At 38.2% G+C, this 20,279-nt stretch overlaps 1 protein-coding gene across 10 annotated transcripts in view; it reads right to left on the reverse strand.

Moving 5' to 3' along the window:
• HPS5 (HPS5 biogenesis of lysosomal organelles complex 2 subunit 2) overlaps nucleotides 1–20,279 on the reverse strand; it is a 34,161-nt gene that overhangs the window by 13,379 nt on the left and 503 nt on the right. For 3 of the 10 annotated variants that reach the window (XM_081155667.1, XM_081155661.1, XM_081155669.1), the window contains exons 2-14: nucleotides 16,939–17,097; nucleotides 15,963–16,126; nucleotides 14,169–14,279; nucleotides 13,923–13,987; nucleotides 13,277–13,469; nucleotides 12,023–12,156; nucleotides 8,186–8,398; nucleotides 7,576–7,647; nucleotides 3,983–4,071; nucleotides 2,392–2,570; nucleotides 1,770–1,928; nucleotides 1,035–1,221; nucleotides 248–371 (exon numbers count right to left, since the gene is read on the reverse strand). In XM_081155667.1, the coding sequence (XP_081011793.1) occupies nucleotides 248–371; nucleotides 1,035–1,221; nucleotides 1,770–1,928; nucleotides 2,392–2,570; nucleotides 3,983–4,071; nucleotides 7,576–7,647; nucleotides 8,186–8,398; nucleotides 12,023–12,156; nucleotides 13,277–13,469; nucleotides 13,923–13,987; nucleotides 14,169–14,279; nucleotides 15,963–16,070 (1,634 nt within the window). In that variant the 5' untranslated portion in view covers nucleotides 16,071–16,126; nucleotides 16,939–17,097. Of the gene's footprint in view, nucleotides 1–247; nucleotides 372–1,034; nucleotides 1,222–1,769; nucleotides 1,929–2,391; nucleotides 2,571–3,982; nucleotides 4,072–7,575; nucleotides 7,648–8,185; nucleotides 8,399–12,022; nucleotides 12,157–13,276; nucleotides 13,470–13,922; nucleotides 13,988–14,168; nucleotides 14,280–15,962; nucleotides 16,127–16,938; nucleotides 17,098–19,067; nucleotides 19,123–20,279 lie in introns of those variants that run through there. The other 7 variants (XM_081155665.1, XM_081155668.1, XM_081155663.1 and 4 more) reach the window with 4 other exon arrangements.

Below are 20,279 nucleotides of genomic sequence, written 5' to 3' on the forward strand. Positions count from 1 at the left end.
CTGTGGGTTAAAAAACCACATCTATAACAACTCAAATATCCAGCTACTCAAACAAACAGGCAAGCTAAATTCCCCAAGATGGAAACGAGAAGTTAACAGCTCCATATAACAGGTGATATGAGAAATAACTTACTTTTTTTTTTCTTTTTTCATTTAAAATGTCTTTCCATTCTCAGCACAAAAGTACTTAAGGTGACAAACGAAGTAAAACCAGAATGGTATTAAATGACAAGACTAATTAGTTTACCTTTCCTTGACAGCCTGAAGAGACACAAGAGGAGATGAAGAGCGAAATGATAATGGAATGCCGAAGGGGAGAAAAGTTTCATTCTTATCTGTCTCAAGCGTCACTGGAACATGAGAAACGCTGTCTGATGAATGAAATCAGGCAAAAGAAACAGTATCTAAGCACATGGGAATTTTTTTAATCTTTAAAGAAATTCTGAAATAAATAAACCAAAGGAAATGAAGGATTCAATACCAAACTCACAACTGACCCAGATACAAATGAGCAGAACACAGGCTTACAAGATGCATGGGATGGTCCACATATAAAACACTCAGGCAAGTACCTTCATTTTCCTACTAACCCTGAATCCCCATAAGTCAAAAAGGAAGTTTAGAGTCTCTATTAATCTCTTCTCAACAGTTCGGTCACAGGAATGCTCAAACATCAAAAAGTGTAGGCAATGGCCCCAAAACTGTAGTGATTTTTCACTCCTGATGAAAAATAATTTGGTTAGTCAGAATAAAATTCTCCCACTCTTTTGGTTAATGACCACCTTTCTTAACCTGTCCAGCATTTACCAATGTCAGCCTAAACATGAGGGGTTAGGGGTGGGGGGCAAATAACTAAACACAAATCCACTGTTCTACTGGTGAGCAGATCTATAGGTCTGGATGGAAAGTCTATCAACATAATAAAAATTATGAACACCTTATAGAAAACTCTATGCATGAGATAATCCTGGCAAATAGAAGTGACAGAAAATAAGTGCTTCACATCTGCAACCAATGAAAGACAAACTCATCACCTTCATTTCCATGGGAGCTGCAACCCTGATCTGGCTGGTCCTCTTCTTGATGTGAGATGAACTCTTTAAGTCTCTCATCTTCTGAGAGGGTTTGGCTGTGAAGGGAACAAGAATCTTCATCTGACTGGCTGCCTCTTCTACTACTAATGATACGATAAATACCGGAGTCCAAGATGCTGAAACTTTCCTAAAAACAAAACGAATTCCAAAAAAAATCAAAATAAAACTTTCTTTTATAACACAATATAGCTTTTTAAGAGAAAAATCAACAGTAAAAGCAGCAAGTCAATAATAACAACTATGGCTTATTAGGACGAGCTGGTAAGACCTAGACTCTTGGCAGCTGGGTCACAGCTGTTTCTCTAGCTGTCTCCATAGAGCCTGTGGGTGAGGGTGGGGATTGAATGAGACAATCCTGAGCTGCACTGACACTCAAATTAGCATGAAGGATCTAAAATCCCATATTAGGAACAACTTAACTTGTGCTGGAGGCTCTACGAGGTGCATTTGAGAAGAAAATATAATTTAAAATGACAAAACAAAATGCAGCTCCAAGACAAGCCTAAACAGAGGCGTCATAGGGCTGTCCAACAGCTGAAAGAAAGCCCCCTCATGACCCCCCCAGCAAAATCTACTTTATGGAAAGGAAGATAAGTCTGGGGATCCAAAGGCGAGTATAGCCTAAGGCAGAAAATCTTACTGCACAGAAAACCCTTAGCAAGTGAGAGCACCTACATGTGATGAAATGGAGCTTCTTCGGCTGCCACAAGCTGAGTCCAAAGGTTCAAATTTTAAGATCAGTTCTTCTAGTTGAGAAGCCAAATCGCTACAGGTTGTGAGGTCCAGCTGAGATCTCAAATGCTCCAACTTATCTACGGTCAAAGACTTTCTTCCCTAATAGAAGGGTAAGCAGAAATCTGATAAAACAGCCTACTACATGTAACAAAGTCTGTATTCAAATGGCAATACACTGAAAGAGGTCTAACATAGAACATAAAACCTCAGAAGTGCTTTAAAAAGGCTTAACAAGCTACTGAAAGACTTAATGAGAATTATATTAGGAATTAAGAATTTAATTAGGACACTTACTGTATGCACAATCATCCCCCTTAAAACAAGGTCTGAAATTCAAATAAATTTGTGGGTAAACTTGATTTTTTTTTAAATAGAAAGTATACCCTTTTTCTTACCCTCCACCCATCCCTAGATTTATTCGTCATGCTCTTCTTTTGGGAATTCATTGCTGCTTTATCTGTAGATCATATAGGGCTAGTTAAGCCAAGAAACTTTGTAGCACAATCTTGCAAGCCAGGATGGTTTTAAAAACCCAGATGAACATGTAAGCTCTCTGACTCACTCGGCCGTCAATGAGAGAATTTTGGAAAAGACAGCAAGTGCGAGCAGCCAGGTTCCACAGGCCTCTCCTTAGCAGGCGTTCCACACAGCGTTCCACAGAGAAGAGGGAAAGATGTGAGATTTTCCCATTTAGATGCAAACAGAACAGCTCATTCTTGCAGACAGCCACATCCTGAATATCTACAAAAATGACAGAGGTGAACATACAGGAGATTCAACAAATATTCCTTTTCCATTTTTGCAAGGGCTGAAATTATTCTAACAAATTCACATTTTATATATGTTTGCCTTAATTGAATTTCATCTTTTTATATTTGCATTTAAATGAAGAAATCATATTTTAGAGACTATTCTAAAAAACAAGGATAAAAGATAACAGAGAAAGAAATACATCTCTCTGATCTAAAATCCAATTTTAAAATGCTATTTTCTGTGAAAAGGAACTGGGACTTTAAAAGAGGGCACTCTACATTAGAGACTAGACTATGATATTTCTGAGAGTTACAATCTAATGTCAATGAATGGATTTTAACATACTATGTAAATCAACATACAGTATGCAGAAAAATAGATCATGAAAGTACTTAACAGTAGAATATCCCAAAAGGAGTTTAAAAACTAGTTTTGATATGATGACTTACATATGGAATCTAAAAATACCATTTCATAGAAAGACTAGAATGGTGGTTTCCAGGAACTGGGGTTGTGGGGGAATTGGGGTGTGTTGGTCAAAGGATACACACGTGCAGTTAGAAGATGAATAAATTCTAGAGATCCAATGTACAGTATTGTGATTATAGTCAACAATACTGTATTATATACTTCAAAGTTGCTAAGAGACTAAAATCTTAAGTATTCTCACCACAAAAGATGGTAATCATATTGCAATATATAAATGTATCAAATCAACACATTGTACAACCTTAAACTTACACAATGTATGTCAATTTTTAAAAGTCCAAAAAAGAAAAACAAACTAGTTTTCATGGGAAACCCTTAAGGTACTTAATCCACAAGAAATAGATGTTGATTAGATCAGTAAGTAATGGTTTCTTTCTCTTTTTGTTTTTACAAAGCAGAAAATGACCCAAAAGTCAAATACACTCCCTGAGCAGCAATGCTAAAAAAGCTAAACTTCTCTATTTCTGGTTTTAACCAAAAGAATAGAGAGACTGATTTTCTCTGTCTCAGCCATATACAATGGCTATTGTTCCCACAAGGACTTTTCTGAACCCCAAACTATTGAGACACAAAACAGGAGTTAAGGAAAGACTTCCAATAGGAGTCCAGATTCAGGATAAGGTAGGGGTGGGGAGAAATTCACCCATTTGATCCTTAGCAGTGTTACTAATATTTAAGAATAAATAAAAAGTTTAAAAGGCATGAAAAACTAAACAACTGAACACAAATTTACAAATGTATGCTTGTGAACTACCTTACAAAGGGAAATACCTATGATGTTAACATTTAAAAGAAATGGCACCTTGCTCTATTTTTCTACATCTTATACTACAGGAGAATCGTCCTATAATAATTCAATCTTTCACAAGCATGAGATTATAAGTTACATTAAGGAAGAAAAATATAATTACCTTTGATTTCACTCCAAAGAAGAACTTGAACATTCTGAGGAATGAAAATATAAATTCCTCTTTCTGTCCAAGTCAACACACAATGCTCACTGCAAGAGAAAAAGGAGTCAAGAGAACTCTAGTTCGCTCAGATACATAAGTTTATGATATAATTCCCTGAATTCAGACCCTCACATTAGCTATAAAAGTCAAACCATCCTGTACAAAGAAAATATAAGTGTATCAGCCAATCAAGTCTCAAAACCTCTTTTCTGTCTATAATAACATACTGCTTTAAAAAAGTTATATAATGCCAAACTAGGGAAAATTCAATTATATATGCTAAATATCCTCTAGGAAAACATTTTAAAAATCCGGTATCTTTCCTGGTGTTTGTTAAAGCTGCTAAACTTCCCAAGTGGTATAACAGAGGTACATTTAAAACAAAGACTAAACATAACACCTCCCCACCAATCACTGCTCTAGTGAGCTGCTTTTAGGGATGGTAATATCTTGACATCCTTGGTTGTGTGTAAGCAAGAAAAGGTTAAAAACTCCCAGTCAACTATGTGCGGGGAGCTTTATTAAAGACTCTACTTAAATTATCTAACCCTGTAGCAACTCAAGATAAATGTGTTATCCCTAATTTTTTTTAAATCTGAAGTGCAGATACATGAAAATATATGCCCAGGGCCATTCAGTATGAATCCATGAGTCAGAATTTATACCAAGGACCATTTGGTTCCAAAACCTAGACTTTTTCTCTACGCCTCACAAAATCTACTTCTTCCCTTTCATCCTCACTAACCCACCCACTATTATTTGGAATCCTGATTATTCCACTTAACTGCATTCTCTAAAAGACACAGATTTCCTAACTGCCAAACCCAAAGACCCTTCCTCATTTCCCTTCTTGATCCCTAAGCAGGGGCCAACCCTGCTGGCTGTTCCTTCCTTCCTGAATCTCGCCTCCCTGGACTCTGGGATACTGCACTTTCTTGGTCCACCTTCCTTCCCAGTTCCAGCCCTGGGACTATTCATCTCTGCTCATCTCTTTCTATACTCCTTTGCTCATATATTCCACTTACTCTCTCAAGGCTGCTATTTTTTATATACCACTGGTAATCTCTGCTTCTTGCCCCACACCAGGGCATTCCCCAACTTATAATGTTCTCAATCTAGCCAGCTCCCAAGGATCAGCAGAAGTTGTACTCACCTCTAAAGTCCTTCTCTGATGGCTCACAGACATCACTTTTCTTCCGTACCCAACCTATCTCTTGTCAACCCTGCTCATATGGCATTTAATCATACACTGCACTGTCACAACTCTTATTTTGATACTGTTGTTAGATTTTTTGTAGACTTAAACCACATCTCTCCAACAAAATATAATCTTGAGAACAGGGACTTTGTTTTTTCAATGCCCCCAGGAATACTAAAAGTTGTACCATGTAGCAATGAAACTAAGAGTGATATTTAACACAAATATTAAACATTTTGCCAATGTAGGACCCAAATTGTGTAACAAAGTAATCTTTGTCACAAAGATGAAAGATATGGCCAGAATCTTAGTACAAAGTAAGTAAAATCAGAAGGCTGCCTTTAGGAGCCAAAGGAGAAAAAATGAGCGGCCAGAGGATCCCTGAGTAAAGAGACACAGGATCATGATTTTGATACTGAACTTGATATTCAGCTTGGAAAGATTCCTTAGGAAAAGCAATCTAGATTAGATTGGGGGAGGGGGGGTAAGGGAATAGATAAGAACTGATACTTTGTAATTTATATATCCCTTATCCCCTTACCCCTTCACTGATAATAAACAGACTTGAACACAAGCCTGTTAGCATTGTTTAAGAAGGGAAAGTGATATCAGTGTACCCAAAAGAAACAAAGTATGTAAGTTTGCTTTCTTGTGGGATTTGTGGGTATAATAGTAAAGGTTACCATAAGACAAGTATACAGGTAGGAAATAATAAACAGAAACAAAAGCCCTCCTAATCACGGTTTCTCAAAAATATCTTTGTTGAATTCTTTAATTTAGGTACTATTTGAGAGCCTTATATGTGCCTAGCGCTGCACCCATAGTAAAGGGGTTGACAACCTGGTGCTGGGATAGGTATTTATAGTACAATGAAATAGAGGTGATGATTTAGGAATGAACAAGCAGTGACAGTGCACAGGAATAAGTGCCCAGTCTAAGCCGCATTAGCAGCTAGCAAAGGCTTCAAAGTGGCATTAATTATTGCTTATGCTGAGGAGTAGGCAGAGCCAGATCATGAAGGGCTTTGTTTGCTATGGCAGAAACTGTAATGGAAGCTTTACGTAGCTTTAACTCAAAGGAATAATGGCTCTACCAGCAAAACCAAGCAGACTGTGTCCTCTTTATAAGAAACATACTTTTGGGTAAGGGACTTCCCTATACCACATATCACACTAAAATCCACAAACATTTACTAAGTGTCTTTAGATGCCAGGCACTATACCAAGCACTGAGAATAAAATAGTGAATAAAACATATATGGCACCTTCACAGAGTTTACTGTTTAGGAGTAAGACAGGCATAAATACTGCATGAATATGTAATTTTAAACTGCTAAGCGCCATAAAAAAAGTTTTTAGGATATGTTATCTAACTGTGAGCAAAAAAATAGCTGTCTTTCTCCAGTAATTTTCAAGATGCATTATGGATTTATGAAAGGGTTATGGTGCCTACAATTTAAATACTTCAGTATAGGTAGTGAGACATATACACACACTGGTTAGAGGCAATCAGTTAACATTTCAAGTGTTTAAAAAAAAATCTAAGAGCAGTTAGCCTTTGAAAAAAATCCAATCATGAGTCCATACTCCAGGGTACCTATAACCAGTTCTAAATAACATTCTCTGAATCTGCATTAGAGATATTAGGTATTAACCAAATAATTTTCCATTATTGAAATAAGTAGAGTTCCAGGCACATAGATCAGCTGGAAATCATACTGGCATCCCCATGCTTGCAGAACAAGGTATAAGAAATGGCAAGCCCAGTAGCTGACAGCCTTTAGTCACACTCTGTGTTGCCACTTAATAATGGACGTTTGCATCTAATCCAACCAGAAGACTAACTGAACACTGATATTAAAATATGACCGGCTGAATCTTTCATGCAAGGTCCTTGTCAAAGTACCTAAAGACCAAGAACTGAAGTTTCACCAAGCTTACAAGTTCTACAACTACTTTTGTCCCTGCCTGCTAAGAAACATACATATGTGCAGCAGACTTCAGACTGAGACTTGCTTTAACTGTAACATTACACCAGGTAGGGGAGGTTATGAATGAATGCATACCTGTACCTCTTAGCTCTAACTGTCAGAAGTTCCCTGGCAATGATAAACTGTCCAATTAGTTTAGGTCAGTTCAAAACAGAAAACGAAGCATAGTTCTATGATTTTTTCATTCCTCACATACACAGAACACTTCACATAACACTGTCATTTCCTAATTTTCTAAAAATAATTTAATACAATAACAATCTTAAAAAGATAACTGTCCCTGAACAAGAAACAAAGAGAAAAAGTTGTGTGTGTGTGTGTGTGTGTGTGTATATGTTTTAAGGATCAAAGGGAGAAACTTACCTAAGATGTAAGAGTTTGGGGAAAGGCAAAGACTGGGAGGATCCAACTGTATGATCATACTGAGGTTCTGATCTAGGAAGTAAATACATCTATTAATAATTTTGTCACAACATAAAAGCATGTTATATAGGAAAATTTTTGCCTCCAAACAAACCCAAAAGCCTAACTGCATCTGCCCTTATTCAATTTGCTTTAAATTATATGAAAGATAATTGATACTTTTTGGTTTCTCTCAATCTTTTTTTTTTTTTTAATATATCTTTATTGATATCAGAGAGAGGAAAGGAGAGGGAGAGAGAGAGATAGAAACATCAACAATGAGAAAGTCGTCATTGATCGGCTGTGCACACCCCCGACTGGGGATCCAGCTTGCAACCCGGGCATGAGCCCTGACCAGGAATCGAACCCCGATCACCTGGATCCTAGGTCAACACTCAACCACTGAGCCACGCCCGGCCGGGCTCTCTCAATCTTTTGATAAAAATCCTACTTCACTCTTAAAAGGCATAATAAAATCTTTAACACATACAGAATATTAGAGATTTCAATCCAACCCCTCCATGAAAGTTCCTCAAATACCACCTACCAGCCATACAAATCATTACCTTACCTTACAGTAATCACAGGGAGAGGTGGCGATGAGAGGAGTTTCTTAAACTGATGTGTACTTAGAACTTCCCCATCAAAGTTCACTTCCCACATCCTGGAGCCAGGGCGAGCACAATATATTAGAGGTTGCTGGCCCACAGAACATCTTCCAGGGAAGAAACAAGCTCCATATTCTCCATCTCTTTCCTTGTTTCCAATTTTCCAAAATTTTTCTCTAATACCCAAAAAGGAAGAGAAAGCACGTTTACCTACAAAAAACTCAAAAACAATGGGACTACAAATCAGCATGGCCGTAGTAATCCCACCCATAATGTCCTCTCATTATTCATATTAGAGATATACTACTGGACAGGACAACAGAATGGAAAGGTCAAAACAGGGCTCTAGCTCTGATTTGCCATTAACTCTAACATTTCATACATCTGTAAATCCTACTGATTGCTTCCCAAATCACCTTGTTCTTTGGCCACTACATGGAACAGCTAATCTACCTCTCCAGCCATCTCCAAGCTACTCCCCTGCCACAAACACCAACAAACTCACTCTTTCCTCAAAATGCTAAGTCCTTTGGAAAATTCTATTCCTTTATGATCACGAGCTATATATATAAAAGAGCTTAGTACACTGCCTGGGAACATGGAAGGTGATAACAATGAGGATGTCTCTCTTCCTAAAAACTCCTTTTCTTACTCTTCATGACTTAGTTCCATCATTCTTCCTGAGACTTCCCGGACTCCCATAAACTGAATTACATGTTTCCCATGCTATGTTTTCATAGCACTTACCACATCATCTATGGCAATTGTGTCTAGCAGAACAGATTATGACTTTCTCCAAAATAAAGGCCATTTCTTATTCCTCTCTGGTTGAATCCTCAGTATATAGCACAGCATCTGGCCCACCGAAAGCACTCAATACAATGTAGTGTGCTCTGTATACTCAAACCCCTTTTTTTTAGTTGCAAAGTTGTTGACTTTGTCATTAGATGAATACACTCAATCCCTTTTATTGGAGAACGATCTAATACGCTCTCTAGTGTGAATTTACTATATGACCTTAGATAATTCAATAAATAATGGTGTCCGTATTTCCTTCATGAATAAAATACAACATTAACTTTACTCTCAGAACACGAATGTGGAAGTGCTTTGAAATCTGCAATATAGGAAGTTACGATTTTATCACTTATGTTCCTTACTTGAGAAATAAAATATATTTCTTGCTTATTTTATATCCTCTGTGATGCTTAATACAGTGCTAAGGATCCAGAGGAGTAGAATAAATGTTTGCTGAGTGCACAAATGCAGTCGACTCATTTATTTGCTCATTAATCTTGTTTTCTACATTTTCAAATATGTGCCAGGCACAAGGATAAGTACTTCATATACATTATCTTAGTTAATCCTGAAAACTATCTCTACATTCTAGAAGGGGAAGTTGATATTTGGAAAGATTTAAAAAGTGGCAGAACCAGCCCTGGCTAGTGTGGCTCAGTTGGTTGGAGCATCACCCCGTGCACCAGAAGACTGAAGGTTCAATTCCCTGTCAGGGCACATACCCAGGTTTTGGGTTTGATCCCCAGTCAGGGTGCATACAGGAGGCAAGTGATCGACGTGTCTCTCTCACATCAATGTTTCTCTCTTCACCTTCCTCTCTCTCTTTCAAATCAGTTTTTTTTATAAAAAAGTAGCAGAACCAAATTTGAAATCATATTGTCAGGCTCCATTATCATTTTTAAAATTATGGTACTATCCACGTCCCCCAAAACTGAATTCTAGCTTACAGAAACTGGGCATTTCTAAAATGTTATTTTAGCAGTAGGTTCTATGTTATTCTCATAACCAACTCTAGCCACACCCCCGTGAAAAAGCAGAATGATTAGCAACTCTATTGCAGAGGGAAAAATAAACCTCCACTTAGTTCTTAAAGTCTTTCATATATATAATTTCATCATATCCTCAAAACAACCCTAATAAGGTGTTTTCAGTCCAGTGTTCTGACCATTTATTAGAATTTCAGCCAAATTTCTGAACTGGGCCATTTAGTAACTTGAAAACCTATAGGTGAAAAATAGTTAAGAACTTTGTGAAACTAAGATATTTTACCAGAATCTCAAGGGTGGAGTTAATGGCTAAAGGTCCAATGTCAAAGGATGTATTAGAGGTAACTGAGGTAACAGGAAGGGCACAGAATCAAGACAGAAAGGTTCTAGCTTTTCTGACCTCAGCTTTCTGATCCACAAAATGAAATGGTGACACAAGGTGACCTTCAGTTCAGTAAGTCTAACATCATCAGTGAACTATAGTCTGAAATAAGTCCGAAGCGAGTGCATCATCCTTCCTACTGATTGCATGTAAACTGACCATCTGTATCTCAAAGCCTTGCCTCTCTGCTGTCCAGCTAGGTTCTCTGATACCAAACACCTGCCACCTGCTATAACTGGCCTCCTTCCCATGTGTCTTTCTCATCTCAAGAAAAAAAAAAACAAAGTTCATCTCTCCACATCGTTTCCTCTACCATCCCCGACAGCACACATTTCCTCAAACCTTTTGGAATAAATAATTTCCTGCTTTCCCAAATAGCAGTCTCTGGAGATACATGAACCCCTGGAAATAAAGACTTCCCAAGGCTGACAGTTCTAAGTGAATCAATTTCCAAACTCTGATTTTCTATATGTATACTTTCTTAAAATGACCCGAGAACCCACCTTAGTGTGGCATTTAAAGCTGTCACTCTCAATGTGGTGCCAATCTAACAACTTATTTCCCACAACTCCTCTATTTAATCCAGATTGGCAGGTTCTAGAATATGCTGATGTCTTTCTCACTTTTCCCCAAAGGGCTGTTCCTTCCTACTAGAATATTACCCCCCGCACCTCTTCCTCCAGACTTCACCTACCAAAAGTCCTCATCAAAATTACTAAAGCTGGCTAGTGCGTTCATTATACAATTCTCTCTTCTTTTGTGTACATTCAAAATTCTTCCAAAAATATTTTTAAAAGAGGGAAGGTCCTGCCAGGCCAGGTGTGGCTCAGCAGTTGAGCATCGACCTAGGATCCAGGAGATCGCAGTTCGATTCCCGGTCAGGGCACATGCCCAGGTTGTGGGCTCAATCCCCAGTCAGGGGAGTGCAGAAGGCAGCCGATCAATGATGACACTCTCTCATCATAGATGTTTCTGTCTCTCTCTCTCCCTTCCTCTCTCTGAAATCAATAAAGATATATTTAAAATTTAAAAATAAAATAAAAGGGGGAAGGTCCTGAGGATATGGGGTGGGGAGGGCAGTAAGAATTTCCCTATAGTGAGAATGGCTGAGGAACTTCAGCACAGTGATACGTAATATTCATTTCAAGCTGTTTCCTATTCTGTTCTGGTATTTCACAGCTACCTCTAATATCTCCTTTTCCATTCATCGGACCTTTGACTCTACCCTTGAGATTTAGGTAGAATATTTGTCAGCTTCATAATTTCTTAATTATTCTTCACCTAATTTTACCCTTTAGTAAAATTCCATTAAATACACAACAAATTTAAACAACAACAAATTCAATTAAGGAAGACTTCCTGATTCCCCATATTAAAACAGGCCTTTATTTGGCCTTTCTTCATGGCACTTAGACCATGCTTCACATAGAGTTAATAGACTATTTGTCTTGGTCACCCACTGGACTGTCTCAGTATCCTCTATTTCTTCTCTACTCTCTAACATCAGCTTGCACACAGCTGGTTCCTTATTAATATCTGTATAATTAAGCTGAGGGGTTTGGGCTAGATGACATCTAAGTCCCCTCCAGTTCTAAAATTCTGTATTTTCAATGACCCACGGTTGGTCAATATACCTTTCAGTGTCACACAAGAAGGATCGAGTGAGTGAAGATATAAGTAGTCTTCCATCCAAATAATCTAACTGGACAACACATGAGTCAACTGTTGTTATTGTCTGAACAGGAAACATCACAAAGGTAGCAGCTGCCTAAAAGGAACATGACAAAGAAATAAAGTTTATTTATCATTACATATACACATAATCTTCTTCTCTACCTTTTAAATGAAAATACCTTGAATAGCAAAATAAAAACTTTTAATGGGCCAAAATTTAATTTGCCTGTTGGAATATCAAAGTAATGTGAAATAATTTGGTACACAACTGCAAAAGAGAATTCTTAAGGCTCTGTTTGTAATGATCTAATTTCAGAAGTTGGAATAAAAAGATAAAGCAAGTTTTCAAATTTGTAAGGGAATTTTTCACCTGTAGACAGTACTTCTACCTTTGGAAGAAAGACAAATTAGGGCTGTACTGTGTCGGGTATTTTGGATCAAAAATATAAAGAATCAAGTGGTAACTTTGATGGGTCATCATGACCAAACCGGAAGAATATTCTGTTATGTTAATTAAAATAAAGTAATTTAGCCAATGGTAGTTAGATCTCCTCTTTTCTGCCAGGACCCTACGCCGAAATAAGCCAATGAAAAGACAAGCTCTCCACTTCTTTTGGAGGAGAGAGACCGTGAGAAGCTGGCTTAATGACAGACTGGAGCATTCTGGTAGGGTAACCTGACGCTCAGCCCTTCTATTCCAATAATAACTATGACGGGAAGCTTGGGATCCTGCACAGCTGAGTACAATCCAGGAGGTGGCTTTAAGATTCCATTCACAATAAGTTACACCATCCTCAGGGAAAATATACCTAGACCTGTGAATTTCTTCTCCCCTTACAAAGGAGCCTGGGCAATTGGTGCCATTTCTATTTGGCATTTTATTCACACTATTAATAAATAGGCATCTTTTTTAATACCCTGGTATTAAAGAATGCTTTATTTAAGTTAGCCATACAGGTAAATTATGGAGTTGTGTAAGATACAAAGTGTAAATTACTGAAGTTAGCTCACAGAAGCCATTCTGCAACAGCATCAAGCTAAACTAGGCTCTCATATGTACCACATACTAACAAATCTCCTCAAAATTAATATTCTGGGCTCTAGATCAGTCCCCCAAGAAATTCAGTAGATAAAATTGTGCCCTTTATTTGAAATTCTGTGAGACAACACCTTTTATCTCACCCATATACACAAAGAACTGAACTGGTTCTCACCTTTGCTTGTTTAGAAGTATTGAGTTTGATGGCCGAAACTTTCCCCATATGATCACCTACAAAAACTCTAAGAACTGCTGTATCCCAACAGAGAGCTGTAACTTTTCGGCCCTTGTGTTCTGAAGACACATAAATTCGTTCTGGTTTCCCACGACGCTCTTGATTTAATTCCCAAACAACTACAAGACCTTGACTGCAAGAATTGAATGACAGGAGCAAATTTTTGGCAATGGTGAAAAACGTACAATTTAATTGCATTGCAGTATCAACTATATTAAATATATATGTAAACTTGTTCTTCAGAAAAGAGGAAATAGAAAGTCAAGGTATTAATTTCCTTGCATTAGTCTACCAATCCGGCATAATAGAACTCAGATGATCTAAATTATGTCTGTTATCTTTCTCTTTGAAGGCCACTAAAATGCTGTTGCCTCATATTAGCATTTTCCACAAACACTAGGGCAAATGACTGTCCATCCTGGTTTGCTGGGGACTGAGAGGTTTCCCAAGACAGGACTTTCAGTGCTAAAAACTGGGACAGCGTAGGCAAATTAGGATGGCTGGTCACCCTAACAAACACACAGCTACATTTGTTCATTTAAACTGCATTTGGACAGGATCAGATAGTTTTAAAACAGTTTCTCACCTGGTAGCTACAGCAACATAATCATCATCATGTGAACAACAGGCAACCTGAGAAATTGCACCTTCCTAGAGCACAAAAAGGAAAAATTTCAGGCAGCTTCTCAAAAATGGTATTTTTTTTTTTTTTTTTTTACTTTTAAATCTCAGCTTTTACATTTTTCTTTTATTCCAAATGATTATTTATAATGGAGAAATTGGCACTTATGAAAGATACTCTGAATGGAATGACAGAGTATGTTAATCTTACCCTGTGTGAAAGAAAGAGCCTGTGCTTCCAGCCTTCTTTTTGAATGAGGTTGAGACCTCCTCCTGAACTGCCCAAAGCCAACCATTTCCGAGACACAGCTATGCTCGTGCACTAAAAACATGTAAGCAGACAAGTGTAAGATGACCACAGTCATTTAATCAAATAAACTATCCACTGGAAATAAATACTGAGGATCTGTGTACCAGGTTCCTCCCCCACCCCACCCCTGGCCATTTGAACACCACATAATGGCACTCAAGTGCTCATTCTAGTATACTGAAAAATACAAAAGAAAGAACATTTTGGCTTTAAATTGTTAACTGAATCTCAAAATGGCGAGTAGGCTCCATTATATAAATGAGTAATTTTCCCTGAAAAAGCCAGTTACTAAACCATTCATCTTCTGTGTAAGTTAGCTTGGTCACTCAATGCTGACCACAATTATGGAGGATCAAGTAAGTCTCCATGGGATACAGCACCACTTTAATCATTTGCTCACTTCAATAATTTCTCGTTTGTATAATCAGCACAAAAAACACCCAAAGCTTTTAGAGCAAGTGAGACTGCAGAGGACACAGATGAAGGTCACTACACTATGTCTCCCTACACCCTCAACCTGATGATCCCTCTCCTTATCAACCAGAGAAAGCAGCGGCCATGCTGTGCCCCTGTGGTAAAAATTGTTGGTGGCTGACACACAGCCATCCTCAACCCTCTTCAACCTTGCTGCTTTCTACCATGGAAGCTAGAAAACCTAAATATTCACTTATCCAGTTTCTCTTGCAGTTATGGGGAGCCATGTGGCTCAAATCTAGCTAAGAAAACTAAGATGGTGGGGCTTCTTGGAAAGCTCTACCTTCCCAGGTAAAAGGCAGAGTCTAAAAAAAAAGAAAGCCTTTCCCCTTGGCCCCCTTTTTCTTGCTTGAGATACTAATGGACACATTAAGATTAGACCCAGGATACTTATCTTGCAACTATGACTAAAATACCAACATACGGTTGATGGCAGAACAGGAAGACAGAGATCCTGGGTCCTCAAAGAAATCACTGGGCCACAACACTAAACCCAGAAACATTAACCTCCATCAAGGTTAATAACAACCTTTAATGCTTAAGCCATTATTGGTAAGGTATTCTGTAACTTGCAGCTAAAAAAATGTCTCATATTGACCCTTATAACTGTTGCTCATATTACTTTGCCTATTACTTCCTATTCTCCCTTTACTCAGAGGCTAGCGTAGTACTTTGGGTTACAGCAAAAGTTTAAAACTAAAATTATTTTAAAATTGGTTACAAGACTTGTTCTTCACCATGTCATCCCTGAGTTTAGCAAAAGAACTCAGGATTTGAGGGAAGCACAGAGAGATAATAACTTTTGCCACAGAGCTAATAACTTATGCTCTGGTTCCCTAAAATGGAGTATACATGAAATTTCTTGTTTTTGGAATGAGCTGTAGTTTAACAGCAGAGGTTCATGTTGTTCAAAACTCATTTATACTATTTTATTTTCAATCAAATACATTACTTTCTGAGAGAAGACACAAAGATTACTGAGGGGGGGGAAATTCAGCAATCAATATCATGGTTTCCAAGGATAGGAAAGAGTTCAAACAATAGCTCAAAAAATAAATCAAGAAAGAGCTATAAACATGCTACATAGAAAGTAGCACTCAGTACTAGCACAGGTGATACATTTTCATAAAACATAAAGAACTAGAGGTCAGGGGGCACATGTAACAGAGAGCACACAAATATATGAATATGAATGTGGCTCATTCATATCAAGAAATTCACCTTTAGACGACTAGAGTCCAGCCTTAGGGCTGAAAGTAATGGATCCAGCGACTCAAACTCTGCAAGAACATGGGTGTAGGACTCCGGTATCACTGGCACAAAAGTCATTTAGCTGGCAAGTTGAAACTATGTTGAGTGATAGGCACAGTATTCCTGAATTAAACCTGCAAAAATATAATTTAAGATGCTCAGCACATTCGACATGCATTGATGAGTATGTAAAGAACACAGGGAAGAAGAGGACAAGGATCCCTACTCTGGGGATGCTAGGCCTCCAGATAGAAAGAAAACACACATAGGTAACATACAAACATCAGCCTTTACTGCATCATTCCCTGACTCTAAACCTCCCAGAGAATCAAGTCCAGGTTCTCAAGGCCCTCTATAATACTATCCCACTCTATTTAGTAGGTAGAATAGACACTGAAGGATTTAAGAAAATTGGTCAAGCTCCTCTATGGTAAACAGGCAACCCCAGCTGCATTTAAGTTGTAAATCATCCTCTGTCTTTAGGTGTCTCTCATTAAAGGGAAATATTCTGTAAAGGCCTCTAACTATAAACTCTTATCAGCAAATTCATGATTATCAGCAAACAATTCAATAGTGCTTAAAAGGAATAGAGCTCTGGATCTCTTTCTCCTGCCTATCATGAGCTCAATAAGTATTTATTGAATGCATAAATGAGTATACCTACTAAGTAAGTGTGAAGTCAAGTGCAGGTAACTAGAGCTTGAAGAGGAATAGGGCTTTAGTAAAAGACCTGATAGGAAGGTAGCAAATGCCAAACACCCAATGTGGACTTTGTAAACTAACACAAGAGTTCTTAACTATTCAACAACTCTCAAGTATACATTTTTGTCAAACTGCATCAATTTCCAAAAAAGGAAATAAAAGTTAAGAAAATTCTACCTGCTAATTTTAACTTTTCTCAATCCTTTGTTACCTGCTAAATTAAAAATAAAAAGCAAATACTTACCCTGGCCGGGTAGCTCAGCTGTTTAGAGCGTCGTCCTGATATGCCAAGGTTATGGTTTCAATCCCGTCAGGGCACATACAAGAATCAACCAATGAATGCATAAATAAGTGGAACAACAAATCAATGTTTCTCTCTCGCGCTCGCTCTCCTTTCCTCTCTCTAAAATCAAAATTTAAAAAAAAAAGAAACAATTGCTAATACTTGTTTTTTAATTATTTATACTTTGTTTTTTGTTTTTTCAGAAACACATGAATTCACTCATTCATTTATTCAACAAATGTGTACCTAGTGTTCTGACCACCATGGCCAGAAGAATATACCTAAGGAACTAACAGTAAAGGTAGAACAAGATCCCTACTGTACAGGACAAGGCCTGACAAGCTAGCCCAATAATTACACCCCCCCACCCCCAAGTTCCCATAGAAAGAACAAACCAGTCACACTCAGGGCCACGCATAACCCCATTACTCATTGTAAGACATTGTGTTTAAATCGTCCCTTTTGTGTTGCTAAAGGTCCGCCCTTGTTTCCTGTACCAAAAGCTGACAGCCTGACAAATTATTGGAAACCCCTTTACTGCAGTGCCTTTGTGGTTACTGAGCATAAAGTGAGAGAAGAACTGAGGGTCAGGGCTACAGTTCGGCTCTTACATGGGTGAGACGCTGCAACTGTAGCCGCTGGCCAGCTAATAAAGGCTCCAAAATTCAAACACAAACTCTGGTGGTGGTCTGTCACAGGTTCCCCCAGAACACCTAGCACCAACTAAGTTCCAGGCATTGTTCTAGGTCCCAGAAACAACAACAGAGGACAAAACAAAGTCCTAATTCTCATGGAGCATACCTTCTAGTGACAAAACACATACAAGCTTAAGATATTTTTATTGCATACACATAATATAGTCTTATTTTCTAGTAATAAGTATCTAGCACCTGTTAGTCATACTGTTTTTAATACAGCTTGACCCAATATAAGTCCCACTTCCAAAAATTCTCAAGATGGAAGAAGACTCAAAGTGCATACATCCACCTAATTTAAAAACCAGTTTTACCCTGGATCTCTGAAAATTTTTCAGCAGTAGAAAGGGAATGCTTCCTCTCTTGAAGCTGCCCATTCCACTTCTCCAGCTCTCACTGTTAATAAGATCCTTTTTAAAATACTGGTTTGAAACCAGATCACTTACAGCCTTTTACTAAGTATTCCTAACTGGATTTATAGGAATAAGTTTACTCTTTCCAAAACAACCCTTTAGTATTTTAAAAGTGTTATCAAGTCTTCTAAAAATTTTAACATTCCCAGTTTTTCAATTATTCCTTACATGACAATTTCCTCTTTTCTAGTCAACCTTCTACACAGGCACTTTAGTTCACCTTAAAATGTGTTGCCTACAACTGAGCATAATACTCCTTAAGCAGTTGGATAACACAGAATAAAGTAGAAACACTAACCTACTTGATCTGAACACCAAGTTTCTATATTACTACCTAGAATAGAATCATGTGTTTTTAAAATCATCACATTATACTTTGATTCAATAGAGCAAGTGGTCAACTACAACACAAAGAAATTTTCACATAAAATGGACACTACCTAGATACAACAGAATTAAGCTCAAATTGAAAGCTGTTATTAATCAAATATGACAATGGATATAAAAAGTACTAGATATTTAAAAGCTCTGTACAAACAAGAACAGTAGAATGCTGATAATTGTTAAAGTTGGGTTATGTGTACATGAGGGTTCATTAAATTATCCTATTTCTTTTGTTTGAAATTTTCCATAACAAGTTTTTCCATATATACTAAAAAAACTATAATAAACCCTCGACAGCTACCCTTCTTACATAATCTATGATCTCATTCTTATTTCTCCAGCTTCATCTTCCACCTTACCTCTTCTATTCTCCAATTATATGGAACTATCTTTTGCTGCTCTTAGTTCACTCTATAAACTTTCTGTGCCTCCATGATTTTAATATATGCTGCTTCTTGAATCTCCCTCCATCTAACAAAACCCTATCTTCCTGCAAACGTGTTTAAATATCTTTTCTGTTAAGTCTGTCGCACCTCCAGCCTAGCAAAAAAAAAACCCCAAAAACCTAAGCAAACAGAAGGTGGTCATAAATGCTTACCAAAGTCAGTGAAAAAAATTCTTGAGGGGTTTGCTTGCCCAAAGTCACAGAGGTATTAAAAGGTAGAGCTGACACTAGAATCCACTTCTCCTGAGTCCAAAATCTAATCATCTTTCCATTTCCCCTCATTACTTGGCGGTAACAACAGAGTAGTAGGATCAAGAAAAACTTTCCTTATTGCCCCAGTGTCGTAGCATAAGAAAATTCCACAAGAGGAATAGGGATGAGACAGATTGTTAAACAGCAGTTTGCAGCCATCTAGTAAATCCTATATTTGCTAAGTGACGCACACTTAAGGGTAAATGGTTTGCATTTCTCCTCCCCAGCCAGAGGGTAGATGGCTTAAATCACCCTACTCAAGGAGACAGATAACAGAAATCCAATTAGTGCCATTTGCCAACCACACCCAAGGACAAATGAAGTAAAGAGAATAAACCTCATTGTGGTACATCAGCATAGAACTGATGAATATTCTATTGATTCTCCCCCAACCGCCCAGCCTTTAAAACCCCGGAAAGCGAAAGTCCCAGCAGGCGCTCTCCCCGAATCCCAGGGTAGCAGCCAGCGCCATTTCCTTCTCCCCTCCAAGTGGACCCCACGGAGACCTGCAACCAGGGCAGCTCTCCTGGGCTCCCCAGCCCAACCTGTCTCCAAAGGCCCCAAACCTGTTTCCCAGGCTCCCTTCTCTGACTTCCCAGTGAGCCAAAGCAGCCCAGCTTAGGCACTTGTGTTGCTTCCTCTATGCACCTTGTTGTTTCACTGTCCTAAGTATATTTTTGCTACAGCCAATAAACTCATGCTTTCTTTTCTACTTTGTCTCTTGATTGCAATCTCTCCCTCTAGAACACTCCCCGGTAACACTAGTATACTGTAATCACTTTACTAATGGACCGTGTTTGCTGCTCACACCAAATGCAAATCACAGCATTCTCTTTTCACATGGAAGGAAGACGAGGCAAAAGAGAAGGAGGCAAAAGTTCAAGTTACGTGGAGGGAAAGTAGGAGATTGGATATTTCTTCCTAAAAAGTAATAATCAGAACTCTCCACCTCAGGCAGAAATGGCGACCGACTCACTGATGCATTCAATAGGTTTTGCACGCACTGGGGGAGACAGTCCGTGCCTGCAAGAAAATCTCCCCGCCTAGCGGAACTACTAACTTTAACAGCTAAACTTTAATTCTGTATTCATGTCTTAAAGAGAGGAGGCTCAG

This window comes from Miniopterus schreibersii (genome assembly GCF_964146895.1).
Source record: "Miniopterus schreibersii genome assembly, chromosome: 12".
Lineage (NCBI taxonomy): Eukaryota > Metazoa > Chordata > Mammalia > Chiroptera > Miniopteridae > Miniopterus > Miniopterus schreibersii.